Genomic DNA, 16586 nt, shown 5'->3' on the forward strand with positions numbered 1-16586 from the left:
GTCAGGTACAGTAGACCCGTGATAATCTGGACACGGATAGTCCGGAAAATTCACGATCTGGACAGAAATATTGTGAAACTTATTTCATAATTAATTAAGTAAATGGAATTTGGTAGTCTGGACAATTAGCCATCGAGGCAGTTTGGGTCAGGAAAGCAAGTGTTCAGATTATCAAGGGTCCAATGTACAATTACAATGAAAGGGCTACTTTATCTCTGAGGGCTTGTCTGAGGATAAATCACAAAGAAAACCATTGTTTGCTAGAAATGAACTTTATTCTAGTACTAAGACTGATACAAAACTGGTCGTAATTATAATAAATATTTATTTGAAAATATTCAACAACAGATATAACTGAACTGCACATTCTACCAATCTACCTGACTTTGTTCATGTGTACTTAAATGATTGTATTGAATACAGAAAAAGTATGGTAAAGGGTCAGTGTGAACATGTACAATTAATCATACAGTGTTTATACCATATACAGTGCATAGCAATGTATATTACAATGTACACAGTGTGAAAGTGGGAATATACAGTGAATTCTATACATTATTGTACAATGTAGAATGTAGAACATTGAATACCAATGCAAAATGTATCAAAATGTTTGAAATGTAGAACAAAGTATATACAAAGTTTAACGTTGTATACTAGGTTAATTTACAATGCACAGTGTACTATAAATGCCAGAGTTGAACATTGCACATTATAATAATTAATCAATTATTAAAAGGCTTCAATGATCTAGTTCAAATGATTTATTCTTTAATATTTTATTTTGCCTAAGACAAAAAAATTTAGAATTCACGTATTTTAATTGGTGTTTAAACTTTTCAAGACGTTGAAGTAAAGCACTGTAGAAGTGTGAAAGCTTTTATAATTTATATTATGATCTATTTTAATTGTCGTAATTCAATCTGATTTCAAATGGAATACTAAAAAGGATACATCTGACTGAGAATCAAAACGTAACCGTGAAAAGTTTGGCTGCCCAGAAAGGAACTAGCCAGTAACCATTTATACAAAATGGCCACCAATATCAAACATTTACAGTATACTCAGTTACATATGTGCTAATTAAGTAACAAAGTTTGATGGATCATATTGGAAGACAAATATTCTGAACTTTGACAAGTAAAATTCCCTATAAATTTAACCGTTACTGTTAGGTCCATACTACCTACATATTAACATTGATTTGACGACAATACACTCGCTTTCCTCATGTTTGGTGGGAAGTGACAAAAGATTAACCGCAGAAGTTATTTTTTTGACATTCAAATTTTCAGGTATTACAAATTTTAAAACCTGTTAGTAAACATCTGTATCTGACAGTTTACTAAATTTAGAAATGTATAAAATAATTTCCTTCCCTCCAAATATTGAAAGTTCACATCAATGAAGATACCATTTAACATTGGCGCTAGCGAGACATCTCAGTGTCATTGACAATAATACAGGAGATATTAAAACACTGTTACAAAATGGACGGATGTATGATCGACAAAAAAACTGACTAGTATTAAAGGAGACAGTGGTATATAATACAGCTTGCACCTAGCTCATATTGCTTTGCCCAGATCAATCTTACACACAAGAAAGAAAAAAAGTTTCCTTCATGTCAAATAAAATATCAATTAAAAACAAACATTTCAAAATGCTGACAATACATTTTGAAAAGTGCTACCTAAAACATCCCGAAAGACTTTTAAAAAATTACCTTTTGTAGATATTATTGATTTGTTTGTTAATTAGTTTCAGACTATCTGCTAACATGTACAGGTGTATACAAACATGAAATAAAAAAATCTTTGTGTTTTAAACAAAAACAAACTGACTAACCAGTTCCAAACCAACAATATCACAGTAATAGAACTGAAAGTTGACTATTCGTTTTGGCAGTTATAAAATGGCAGGATTTCGTACGAACACAAAAAAGTGCTTTAGAATGAGATTTCTTAACAACAATAGTGACATAGGTAATACCTACAAAGTCATACAAAAACTCAACACAAGTTCTCCAAGGAGTGCAGTACAAAAGATTTGCATAATTACATATTGATTCATGTTATATAACTCATTGCATACTATAATATTAAAATAAACCAGTGCATATAAAATACACTAACAACTACAAAACTGCATAGTAAAATATAACGGTGGTAAAAATGTGCATATTGCGATTGTGTACTGCTCGGGACTGCGGAGGCCCTACAGATCTGGCTCATCTTTAACTGCTCAGGACTGCAGAGGCCCTTCAGATCTGGCTCATTTTAAACTGCTCGGGACTGTGGAGGCCCTACAGATCTGGCTCATTTTAAACTGCTCAGGACTGCGGAGGCCCTACAGATCTGTCTCATCTTTAACTGCTCAGGACTGCGGAGGCCCTACAGATCTGTCTCATTTTAAACAGCATATCAACAAGACGAAATAAAAATCATCTAAAAAATTTATACAAGATTTATTGCATTTTGTGAGAATTGATTGCACATTAAGTTTGGCAAATAACTAGAAAATTGCTCAAAATTCTCTGAACATTAATCTTAAAATAATAAACAAGATGTATGTTGAGTAAATTTTCAAATGTAAATATGCATGTTTAGTATCAGTTTTACCAAATTTAGATTTCAGATAATTTCAGAAGAAATAAAAAATCATTTTTGGCATAACTCATTAATTAATTCTGTAACAAGTATTTATTTAAGTATTATGCGAATGACCATAGTTTATATGGAACAATTAAAAATATAGTACTAAATAAAAGCTCTGTTCAAGCATCAAAGAATTTTCAATAAACATCATTACTACTATTTTGGCAAATTATTCTTCTGTACAAAATGTTATTTGTTTTTCTCTTCTTTCGATTTTGTGACATTTAAAAACATCAGAGGTTAATTGGAAGCAACACTAATTTTTATGGTAAAGTTTGTGATATTTAACAAATTAACTATTTTACTATCATAGGATATTTCCAACAAAAGTTAAATATAATACACAAATGATACTCTCAATAAACATAATGTTTTATACCAGGTATTGACTGTAATTTTTCAATAATTTATATTTTTGCAATCTCAAGTTTGTAAGTACTTTTACAAACAGTGAATTAAGGAAATGCTGAATCATTTTGTGTCCTTCAGACGAGTTTTGGCATTGACTGACATTTTTGGGGGATTTGTAGAGATTGGCGGAAGTTGAGTAGATTGGTAAAGAGAGAGTTTGCTGGCCCCTAGACATCAGGTTAAATGTGCAGTACCGAAATCTGCTACTAGTAGCTCCATAACTGGAAATAAGTTAATCTAAAAATACAACATACAATATAAATACCAGTAAAACAATGACGACTAACCATGTTATCCTCAAACTGAGTTTAAATGATGTGTTATATATATGATCATATGAAGGAGGGATAAACAGTTGTGAGGTATTGCATAAAAAATGGTGACAACAACTACATCTTGAGATTCTCATGCCTCTCTGATAAAATAGACCCATAGTTATCTTCTTCTTGTTACCTAGTTACCTCCCCTTGTTTGTCATAAATAGGTACCATTTTAAATGTCTAACAGTAGATTTGAGAATTTCATTAATTGACGATTATTTAATTAAACTGCATGATAAATATTCAATGTGTTTGGAATTGTTTTATCAAAATTTGATACTTAAGATATTTTCATTATTTCATGTGAAATCAGATAAGAATTTATCTGCACAAAATAATATTGTAAGTAATTTTTTTTTTATTGTACTTTTACTTGGCAACACGGAGGAGAGAACACATTGAGTCTATCAGAACTTACAACTATATAACTAGCACTGCCTACACTCTGGCTAAAATAAATTAAGAATATGAAAATATTTGCATACCTGAGTTTTGCTGAAAACAAACTTGATCACAACACGAGACAATAAGTACTACGATGAGACCGTGAAGCTACTATGTATCTACATATATATATATATATCAACAGTATGTACAGTATCCAGGTAAAAGTGTATACCTGTCACTAAAATGTCTGTCCATCCATGAATTATACAGATCAACCATTGAAAAAAAAAATTACTTAAAACTATTTAACATGCTAAAAATAAGTTAAAATATTATAAACATATCACATTTGGCCATTTCTTTCTAAATATTTTCCATAGTTACCATGACTACAGATACAAACTGGGACTAGATTTTTTTTTTACCAGGTAGATATATATACCCAAACAACATGGGTAGTTTAACAGGTAACTGGATCAACGATGACGACAATTTGTGCCGCTACCAGTAAACAAGTTACGGGACTTTTTCGGGACTAGATTAACTCATTATCCTCAACACTCCCATCAGTTCTAGTATATTATACACCAATCAACAGATGGGAGTCTCTTAAAATGTGTATTAAATAAATACTAAACTACTCAATACTAAATATCAATTTCTCAACATTAAAGCAGTGAACTCAGTGTCTTTGCTCTTTCTCAAAAAGAAATGACTTTTACTTACATGATTTAACATGTCAAAATTAACAAGTTTCAAACTAATTAATATAGGTCGTTTGTGATTAATATTATCACTTTTTCACCTGTAAGTTAGCATTAGAGGTTACTTGTAGTGTCTTAATGTACAGATTCCTATCTGATAATCCCTCAGGTAAGATTAAACTAGGTTAAAACAAGTTGGTGTATCCTTAAAGCGATAACCTTTAATATATCGTTAATGAGCATAATCAACATGCCATTGTCAAATTGACTTGTAGAAGATAATGATACCTCCAAAAACAACACAGACAGACGTGATGAGATCTAGAGTTCGACAATAAATAATGCTATTATCAGTGGCAGTGGAAACATCAGGGATGAATCCACGTACAACAAACATGCATAGTTGTCCCCCTTGCACTGGGGGAAATTCTAAGATGTGTCTATATCAACAATGATTGAATCAGCACTTTGGCAGAACAAAAATGTCTCGATGAATTGTAACGCTGCTTAAACCTGCATAAGTTCTGTCTACACATTCGTCAACAATTATTCCAATGGTGGGGGATCCACTTATTGCTTGTCCTATGTAAGTAAAAACAAAAATGCTCACCATCTCTCAAAAACAAAAGATGCATGACAAAAAACGTCTCTTTGCATAAGTAATCTCGTTGCAGTGATCATATATCATGTATGATTAATATACATTTCCTCGACTCAGAGCCCAACATTCAGCTCCGAATCACAATATCAAGTCATCAGGATATTCCGTTTCTCTTCACCGACCCATGCTGCCTGTGCAGATTGTCATTTTGGCTGTGCCTGTTTCTGCTTTTACGTGTTGAGAATATTTTTTCACATCCTTTTACCGTGCAGTAAAACATTTCCTTCGGATGATTGATCTCAAAGTGCTCCTTCAAGGCCAGATTGTCTCTGAATTTGGACTGACATACATGACAGTTGACTGCCACACCATTCTCTCCCACATAAATCTCTTCCATTTCTATCCCATTTTCCATCCCATTAGAATATGCCTTTCCGTTTTCATTGATGTCACCTTCCTCCATATCGGTATCGTTGTCTTCATCGTCGTCAGAGCCATGAACGCCATTGACCCGTTTGATTTCCCTGTCTTTATCTTGTCCATTTTTACCATCTTCATCTTCCTCAGTTGCTTCCTCTTCCTCCCTTTCCTTTATCTCATCCTCTTCATCATCTTCCAATCCATCCTCATCTTCCATATCACCTTCATCAATGTAAACTTGGTTGCTGTCGTCAGTGTCTGAGGTGGACAGTAGTTTGTTGTGGAGCTTTAGATTTGAGGCATGGCGATTTCTGCTTCGTTTTGATGGAAACGCAGCACTACACCCTTCCACTGTGCATTTATGCATCAGCTTAAGATGGACGTTCTGAAAATGTGACTTTAAACCAAAATGGTTCTGGAAGATTTTGCTACAAATAGTGCACTTCCTTGGATTGTCTTTGTCTAGTGGTATGTCAAGATTTTCTGTACCATTGCTTAGGAAGCTCTGCGATTCGTTGGATGACACAGACTGGTTCGAGTCCATGTCCGATAAGTGACTGATAACTGAACAAATAGATCCATTGTCATCAAAGTCATCCTGACGTCGTGTTGAGTAGTCAACAGCTTGGCTGTTTCCAGACAATAGCGAAGCAATTTTGGGAAAATCTTTTCTTGGGTGACAGGAATCGTTGTCCCTGCCACAGCTATTCGATAAAAAAGAACCCTCTTGTTGTTCACCGTTTCCCTCACGACAATCTTCTCCAGAACTATCTGAGCATTGCTGCATACCATTGTATTGTGATTTTTCTGACCCCTCACATCCAGAGTTATCTGCCCCTCTAGTGTAGCTTGGCTTTGTGTGCCGATCCTTTAACCCGTCTTTACAATTGTCAGGGTCACGATCATCAGAATTATCATCACTCATCACAAAATGTTCTTCTTCCTGAGCACATCTGGTAGGTACCATTGTCTTACGACGACTAGACGTCTTCTGCTGTGGGGAATCCGCCACAGTGGAATCCTCATCCACCATGTCTTCAAGTTCCGAGTCCGATTCCATCTTGATATCTCTTCTATCGCTCATACTTAGATCGTGTGGACTGTCGAGGTCATCATCAAGCTTGTGTTTCTTTTCTGGTGTTGGGAACATGGCTAAGTGAGCATTCAACTCAGCGTAAAAAGCATGGTTACTGCGGGCTAGATCAGATGATTCTAAGTCCATTGGAGATAGCTGGGACTTTGATCCAAGAGAGGGGTGCATTACCATCGTAGGGGGACTACCCACCATCGGACTGCCAATCATACGGTTGGATTTGTTACTACCATCATCAATGATGCTGGCCCCATCGGGTAGCTTGATACGTTTCTGTGGCATGTGTAGTTTGGGGTTAGGGTTGGCGCTGTGCCGGTTCCTGCTGCGACGGGAGCTGAACATCATGTTACAGCCATCCACTGTACATTTATGCATCTCCTTCAAATGCACAGCACTGTAGTGGATCTTAAGAGCACCTTTATCACAAAATGTCTTGTTACAAGCCGTACACAGAACACGCTTCTTCCCGTTTGGCCCAATAAATGTACATCCAAAGCCAGATGATGGTGTCCAGCTACGCTTGACTGGATGGCTCGACTTTCGTAAGTGCTTCATTTTTCGTTCATTGTAGAGGACTGAGGCCTGCAGCTCTTGTTGCTCTTTGCTGCTGCTGCTTGTGGAATAATCGATGGCATTGTTACCATTGTCATCTTGTGGAGGTAAAACAGGAAGTGTCATAGGGGTAGCCAGTGGTGTTGCTATGGTGATGGGTGTGTGTTCCCGGCTTTCAGGTGGAGCTTTTATTGGAGTAAAAGGTGGAGTAGATGAACTGTGTGATGTTGGTGTGATGCTGAGGTTTTTTGGACTTTCACTCGGGGAAGATCCAGGCAAATGTTTCTCAGGGATGCTAGGACTTATAGTTGGACTGCCTTGCTCCCTTCTGTAGTCAAATGGCTGCATTGTCTGAAGTCTACCCAGTGGAGAAGTAGTCACTGGACTAGAGGAAGCTGTCACAGCCGGAGGTCGAAGGTCACGAGATGAGGGAGGTGAGAAATTAGGCAGAACTGGTGGAGTCATCAGTCGACTGCCAACGGGCACAAATGGAAGTCTATTGGCAAAGAGGTGCCTGGATTCGAGACTACGCATATAACTATGCATGGAGTGATTGCTCCTTTCGATGAATTTCTTTATTTCCGAGTCTGCTCTTGATGACTGCTTGATGAAGAGATCTTGTTGATCTTTGGTGTCTTGTAAGATGATTTCCTGGGCAATGGACTTCGTTTCTCCAAACCGCAGGAACTGTTGAAGAATGATATGTTCCTCCTCTCGTGTAGCCACTGTCCATTTGTCAAGTACATGTCCCGAGGAATCCTGCAAATATACAAAGGGATGAAACCATTAATCATTTATCTCTTATTTAATACTGTCATCAGTAGCTTAGAATATACCATTTATCTATTACACAAGGGAAGTAACTCATCAAGGACACGTTAGAGAGTAAATGACTTATCTAGTACAAAAGATAACTCCAAATTTACACAAGGAAAACTTGATATTGCTTCAAGGAGATTTTTCAACTTAGTGATAGGGTTATAACTGATTTCCATGGAAACCTTAAACTTTGAATAAATGGGTGATTCTAAAGTGGACTCTATGGGTATTGTTTTATAAAATAATTTCAAAATAATTGAAATGAATGAATATTTCAACATCTATCCAAATCTATCCATATCACTTATTGTTTTTAATATTTTACATGACATTTGTTAAAAGTGTCAATAATATTCCATATTGGAACTGTCCCCACTCTGTGGTAAAATTCTTGCTATAAGAATTGGAACATTCTGGTCGAGGAGTCCTGGTTACCTTGTAAGTGATACATGTAATAGCTAGGACACTGATGATACACTGCATACAACATCATTCACTCATACAGCAATGATTTTACATAATTTCAATGCCATTTCCCAGTAACCAGCGACTAGGTAACTCTAAATGACATCAATGACACCACGAAATGACACCAAACAACAGCCATGGTCCTTATAACATCTGACATTCATTACACATGGAGACATCGCTTTGATAAAGTCCGACACTAATTTGTCAACGAGACAAACCCAACAATTTCCTTGTTGTTTTAAACATTCTGTTTCTTCCACATCGGGATAGACGCTAATGTTTAGACGTGTGAGGACATGTCATGACTACGTATTTTATTAGACTTGACTCACGGTCCCACTTGTGGCGTTGGGCTACGTTTGGCCCTCGTGTTCGACACCATGACCAGGCCGTAAAGTTTCATTTTCACGGTTAACAGTATGACAGGGTAACGGACACATCACTTTAACATTAAACTTTCATAGAAGAGGGCTACGTGTCAATGACATGTAGTGTTTTTTGGATCAACTTCCAGATTGACATGATGGAAGTGTCTTGCACAGCCAAATGCTTAATCTGGAAAAAGTATATATCTAAACTTTCCTCTTTTTTATTTTGAATTTCTCTGTGCTATATTAAAAGCTTGTTATAAGCATGTTAAAATGCCTTAAAAAATGTAATCAAAAAGTTAAAGTATGAAGATAATTATCTGTAAAATTTTCATTGATATTGGCATTACTACTTTAAAATTTGCTCTACTTCCGAATGATTTACAATTTATAAACTCTTTCCTCATTGGAATCAATATCCTGCACTTTCAGGACTTTGAAACTCTTGGTCTCCCCCACACCCCTCCATCCATTTTTCATATCATAATTATTGTTATGGGAAGGACATAAAATGATAAAAGTTATGTACATCATTTCACAAAAAATGATTTTAATATCATATTCTACATTAACATATCAAGTTGTAGGAAGTTTCCATACATGAAATCAATTATGTGGTGTGTAAGTTTATATAGCTATATAGGCTGTGATTTAGTTGCCATATACATGTTTGTAATTCATGTATACAAGCTTGGCATCCCATCACGAACTTGTAGACATCAAGTGACTTTGAGAAACTCACTTTTTATTTCTAAATTATGATATAACGAAATGATTACATGAACATAAAGATCATTTCCTGTCTGAAGATAACTGAAAAATACCTTGGTAGTCAAACTACGTCATTTGTAACATTGAACTTGTGTTTGGAGTGATTTTTGTCTTTTTGAAAGATAAGTATGATATTTGTACATTTTTACAACCAATGACAGGTGCTTGCCAGATTGGACACCGCATTCTGTCTTTTAGGAGCGGAAATCAAGTCAAGAGCCTCAAGAATCCTACTGATAAAAGCAGAACAGGTGTCCCTCAGCTAATGGGCAACACATCTAGAGTAAGGTTTTTCTACAAGACATGTGCGCGTGTGCTGTTACAGAGGGCACACAGCCATGCAACAGCAGCCACATGACGCATCCTGTGTCCCGAAATAGTTGGGAAAGAACAACAGTATATCTCGTCGCAGTCATCTCTAACGAAAGCGTCTAAAGCCGTGAGGCTGCCATTTTCTATCTCGCACAACTCTATACAGAATCTATCACAAGCTCCGTCTAGCTTTCATGTCATTTTATTTTCCAATAAATTTCTTCGCTGTTCGGTTGAAAGCCCGTCATAATTGACAAAGCTGACATGTGTTGGTCATACAAGTTCTGTTTGGAATCCCTCGGGAGTTATGTAACAGGCGCGAGGTCTCTTTTGATTATGCTATGACATGGAATTCTTCCATATAACCAGTCAGATCGGGCAAGCCAAGACAGGGAGGCAATTATACGCAAACACCTAGATAATTGTCTGCTTAAATTTTAATATTTCCCATGCTTCATCGTCTGTAATAAATATTTCTGGTGTGGTGATAAGTGTTGACGAAATACATCAAATGTCACATGATCAGCGCACATAGTTAATGAATATTCATTTCATCAAGTATAATATCTTAGTACCCAAAAATGTGTTTTACGAGACTGACTTGTTGTTACTATAGCAACGGGATGCCAATTTGATGGGAGAATTCATTATTCCACATAACCCTGGAGAGTCCTACTTAGACAAATTACATGTTATATGGAAGATCAATTTCACAAGTACTGTCTGATATTGGGGCGTTATTGGCATAACACTTTATATTTGGAGACTAATAATTGTCATCCGCTTCCTCGCACAAAAGATATTTTGGCTATTAAGTGTCGTCACTATTACTCTGCTATTTTGATCCGTTTTAATTGTTCACAGAAAAGCATCAACCTTGATGTAGGCGATTAGTTATTGGCCAGGAATGTTCTGTTGTGTGAAGTATCGCCCAGTAATCTTGATCTACTACTTCAACAGTTTACAATCATTAAATACGTAATGGTTATTATTAATAATTAAGTGCATAACAGTAACTGTTCATTCAAAACTTCTAGTATTTAACTTGTGTATTCTTTTTCTTTTAAATAACTTATTAAATCAAAATTGAGAGTATTAGTTTTTCTCTCATATCAGGCTATGTTATATAGAGTTTGCCCATGTAAGATAGCTATGTAAGATAAATCTATCTTACATGGCATTTCACGCGCGCGGATTAATTTGTGTTACATGGAGACAACTGTTGAAATATGCCATCTAGGCCTACCTGTTGCACAGGGGCACGTAAATGCTGTTAATATATATAATATTTTGATCATTTGTGCATCGTATCCTATTAGAATATGACGTACATGTATATATGTTGCGTGCCCCTGTGTCACGTCATCCGGTTAGGCCTAAGTCCAAAAATGACCGACTATCATGTCCCGTACTGTAGCATGCATGTTTCTGTTAACTTACTGACAACACACACAATCGCTAAACGATTATAGAACTCTGAATGATAGACACAAATTGATGATTTCAAACATGCTGTCGGACATGAAAACCACATATTATAGTTAACGTACGATAGCCTACCATCTGAGCGAGAACAGTCCTCCGCTTCGCTTCTAAGCAAGAATCACGTTTAAATACGTACAATCCTGTATCACAACAAAGGTCGGACACTCGTATCGAAATCATGTTCGCTGGATCCCATATGAACAACTGTGAAAAATGTTGATACAACAAAACAAGCTCCAAAATCAAAACATCGTCTGATCATGGTGATCGAGAGCGACTCGGAGTAGCCTTGACCGCCAATATCAGAATGGAATTCCGACGAAAGTCGTGACGTCACGTATGACGCAGTGCTTTGACTGAAGTGACAAAACAGTGAAAATTACCGCTACGTTTCTTCAAAATGACAACAAATTTGTAGTTAGAACTGAAATACATGTGCCACACAAAATCAATCTTTTCTCTTTGATTGTTTTTTGTTTTGTACATTGGCGCTATATATTTCGCGGATGTACGCAAACGTGTACCATGTGATCGGGTACAGGAAAAAAGTCGGTCAGGCCGCGAAATATTTTTAAGAGAATTATACATTCACCCAGATAAGATACAACAAAAGGATCTTATTTTGTCCGCAAACTTTCAGTTTGCCAAAAACGGGTATGCTTTTCAAGGATATCTTATTGTTTTAGCATAAAATTATGTAATAAAAAATCGGAAAAAATGAAGTAAAATGAGGGACCTGCAGCTATTTTAACGGAAATTTGGTAATGATATGAGAGAAAAAGACTCTTTCATATGTACACATGGAGGATAGGGGATATTCCACCCTCGGGGTCAGAAAATGTGGTAAAACCCTCGGCAAGCCTCGGGTTTTACCACATTTGCTGACCCCTCGGGTGGAATACCCCTATCCTCCATGTGTACATATGAAAGAGTCTTATAGTCTTCTGATATAACGTATATTCAGTTATTTTTGCTGGTAAATATTTTGCGATTTTCGAATTAAAACATGACATTTAACTTATTGGGTCCAAAACAATATTAGTTCTGCAGAAATTGGAAATTTGAAAAAATGGAAATTTTATTGATAACATTTTGTTTTTATATAATTTATCTGCCTTATATTATTTCTTGAATGAAATTTTCGTGAACATACCAATGTCCCGCAAAATCTGGAAAGTATCGTCCCCACCAAAATTATCGACTATAAGGTTTTAATAATGATAAGTATCTGTCATAAATCAAATCATTAACAAATGATGACTTTTCATTTAACAATACTCCAATCAACAACACTACCCTTGATGAATGGTATAAGGATTTAAAATAAACTTCTGTTACCCAAGATATTTCTGTGCGCCTCTTTTTTACCCAAGAAAACACAAAGTTAGACCCCTTTCACCGATGTTTTCTCCGATTCGTTATCTTTATGACTCCTTAGAGCTGAAGTCCCACACCAGCCCTACCTCCATGCATGTTCATTGATTACATGTCTGAAAGCTTATCAACTTTAGGACACGATGTCCCATAAAACGCCATCGCCAGGGAACAAAGCAATAATCGCCTATCGACAAAGTTATATCACAGACTTCTACGCCAAACATCCTGCCTGCATGTCCATCACCGAACCAGGGTATATGCATAACGGTACATGCCATTGTGCATGTTACTCTGTCATTCGGTACAGTCAAAGCCATTTGTAACTTCTTCCTCCTCGCTAACTTCATAGAATCTAGAAATCATGTTAAATTTGTCATAAAACTTGCCAAATTGTTACAAATGAAATTATCATCGACATGAATGATATTTATTCATTTGAAAATTTTCTACTGGAAAATTAAAAACGCATAAAAGCGCGAGTGTTTGCCAATCTATGTTGTCCCCAGAATCAGATATCAACCCAGCTATAGCAGGAACAGTTTTATATGCCTTTACTATACACGTAATCACAAAACCATTTGTCATTTGGGCTCAGCAGAAATATTTTATTTCTGATGACTTAAATATGAATTACATTCTCAATTTACAATTCAGAAACATAGATGATATTTGAAATATATATTGTCGCATAGATTTAGACACAATCTATATGTATTTCAAATCCAGTTCATCAATGAGCTATCTAGACAAACATTTAACTGATAGAGTTTGTTGACCGAGCAAGACCAATTAACATGTACATGTATGATGTAAGGCTAAACTATTCAAGTTATGGAGATTTTCAGTTTTTTGACAACAAAAACCATTAAATGATGTGAATGATATGGTAGACAGTGAAAAATATTTATAGTTTAGTTCTTCAAACCATTAAACTTAAACAAATGATGTAAATTTAAATGAATGGAAACAATACAGATGTCCTGTGTGATTTTTGTGAGATATTAGTATGTCTGAATAATTTGGCCAATCACCCATTTTCACTCCAATCCTTTCCTCATTTTCCCCTGGTAGTCTTAGAACCTGATAAAAACATCCATCCCCAAGTATTTTAACAATGAACTTTCTCAAAATGATGGCCATGTATATCTTTATGAGAATCCAATTATCAGTTACTTCCCTTGAACTGATTTGGCTTGTCTCACACACAGCATGGAAATATTTTATTTTGCATTAATTCACTCTACATTATACAAGTTAATGGTACAGAACTTTTGATCTCTCAGTTGATATCATATCTGGAACATTTCCTCTAAAATATTTCCTTTCTTCCTAGATTCACAGAAGTCTAGAAGCAAAATAACTAGAAAACTTCTTACATACATTCATTAAATCATTGATAAAGACTAAATCTGAGTACATTATACCACACAATGTAAATTTTCCTTGTTACTTCACCTTGCAAGCACATCTTTACATCATCTACCGGAGAAACATCAAATTTGATCCTCATGTTTTCTTGAACAAATTAAAGAAAATATCATCACGCATAATCCAAGACAAAGAATATGAAAGCCGGACACAATTCCCCATCAGCCCTTTTATCTTCCATTTCCTTGTCGACATACCTAGGTCAGCCAGTCTGCAGGCCATTATATAATCATCGTCTACCTTTACTAAAATTACTTCACCGTGCAACAAACGCTTCCTTGAGATCCTTCCGACACTACCATCTTTGTGATTTTGACGGATTTATTACATGGGATACCCCACAACAAAAGTTTTGACAATTTTCCAGATGATTATCTCCTTAATGATGCCATAATAACAAATCTGTATAATTGAAAATATTTTTTTAAAGCGTCATTCAATATTGGTGGGTTAGCTCATTTCTGTAAGGTTTGGTGAGACGTCGGCCATAATGGTATGTCTTCTTTTGTGTTTGTGGAAATATGTAAGTCTTGTTGTGAATTAAGAAAGATAAAAGTGAAGTAAAGGCACATCTTTGTAGCCCGGAAGTCTAATGGAAGATTAAAAAGTCAGGGCTATAGAACCGAATCTGGAATTTATTTTGCTGTGAGGAGATAATATGTTTGAGGTTTTAGAACACGGAAGCTAGTTTCTGTTGCCTCTCTTCATCAAGGTTTGTATCAATGGACACAAAGTTACAGCAAATACACTAACAGGACAATCCTACAGTACATTTCTATATAAATGGATTGTATAAATCTGAAATACAGTATCAAATTATCATTATCTGCAGGGCTTTATTCAATTGCTTTTCTGGATTTAAACAAGGGACCATGTCCCCAATGAAATATTTTTCACAAAAATTTCCAGTTTACTGACAATTTTCTTCTTCTTCAAAATTCTTTCTTTCTCTCTAAAATGAGACAGGGTTAATGCTTCCTTAAAACTTTGAGGGTTGACTTAAAATTATCCAACTTTAAAGAGATAAGTTCCAAAAGTTTGTTGGTAGATAAATACCTTAGTAAATTGTATAACATCTACCCCCATCATGTACGGACAATTTCATGTTACAGGACACTATAGTGCCTATAGATAGTACATGGTACTGAAAACTGGACACATCCCAAAACGACTTGGCAGACTATCAACTGAGGGTGTGGTCATCAGTCCAGTCGCCTGTGGCCCATCAGACCCAAGATATATCAGTCATTATGATGCTCTTTTTCTGGACATTGTAAAACAATTAGACAGAGAAACATGACAGGGGACAGGCCAAGCTTCACACTGAAGCAGATAGCCCTAACAAGGATGTATGGCACCCAAGGGATTCTGTGTTTCTGACAAGCTTCCCTAATACCCTGATCAGTCCCCAGGGTACTGTCAGAGGCCGTTACTATATCAATCCTACATAGTTACCATGGTTACAGGGTGTTCTACACCTGTTAATGGATGATGTCTACCTTCCCATTATGTAATATGTGATGGGACCATTGGACATAACTCATATTTTCTTTTTCTGTGATATCAAGTAAAATTCACGAAGATTTATCTCCACGAATTAGTATCAAGTTCACTTAATTTTTTAAGTTTTTGGATATGCAAAAGTAAATCTCTGAACTTGTTGTAAATGTAAATCACCAAATTCAGAATCTGTGAAAGGAAGTCACCACTTCATAATGAACTGTCCTGGAGCCTTGGATTAGTAAAGTTCATATTTATGAACTGTGAAAAACAAGTTAACAGTCGCTATCAAATAAAAATATTTTTAATATCTGAGTAATTTCTGAACAGCGGGTCTGAATTCCACTCTAAGTCTTGGACCAAGATGGTATCTGTATGAAAACGTTAGTGACAAACTATTCTACCATAAATTGAAGGAAGGGCGGATGGTTGGAAAGGGGAGGTCATGGGTGGATGACAATGTTCCTAAATCACATTCCGTATCCCTAGGAACAAATTCCTTTGTCACATCACTCCAGGTATCAAAATTCTTACTTTTATACTTCTGTATTTAAAATGCATGTGGAGACTTATTTTCTACAACATAAAACCTTGAAGTTGGAAGTGATCATTAATCCTTAAAATCATTTTGAAAATAAACTCTACATTAGTAAGAAGAAAAGAGCTGATGAGATATTTATCATTACTGTATTTAATGACAAATTCTCTTCCATTCTGACATATCATACAAGTGTATGAGGACAGCTTGCGGATAATCAGATTCCTCCCAAATCGACTCCACATTTGATAGAACAGTGCTCTGATGACTACTGAAGGATTGTAAATGATAAAACATTAGGATATTGATAAAAAACGACCATAATTACACATGCACCACAGGACATCTAACACCTCCATCACGAGCTATCCA

At 35.8% G+C, this 16586-nt stretch overlaps 1 protein-coding gene across 1 annotated transcript in view; it reads right to left on the reverse strand.

Annotated features, from left to right (window-relative positions):
- Positions 1 to 253: 253 nt before the first annotated feature.
- Positions 254 to 16586, reverse strand: part of LOC138333471 (zinc finger protein basonuclin-2-like) — a 71556-nt gene continuing 55223 nt past the window's right edge. Inside the window, exon 5 of the mRNA XM_069281870.1 lies at positions 254 to 7904. Coding sequence (XP_069137971.1) covers positions 5235 to 7904 — 2670 coding nt within the window. The 3' untranslated portion in view covers positions 254 to 5234. The remainder of the gene's footprint in view (positions 7905 to 16586) is intronic.

Source organism: Argopecten irradians, chromosome 10 (assembly GCF_041381155.1).
Source record: "Argopecten irradians isolate NY chromosome 10, Ai_NY, whole genome shotgun sequence".
NCBI classification, from domain to species: Eukaryota; Metazoa; Mollusca; class Bivalvia; order Pectinida; family Pectinidae; genus Argopecten; species Argopecten irradians.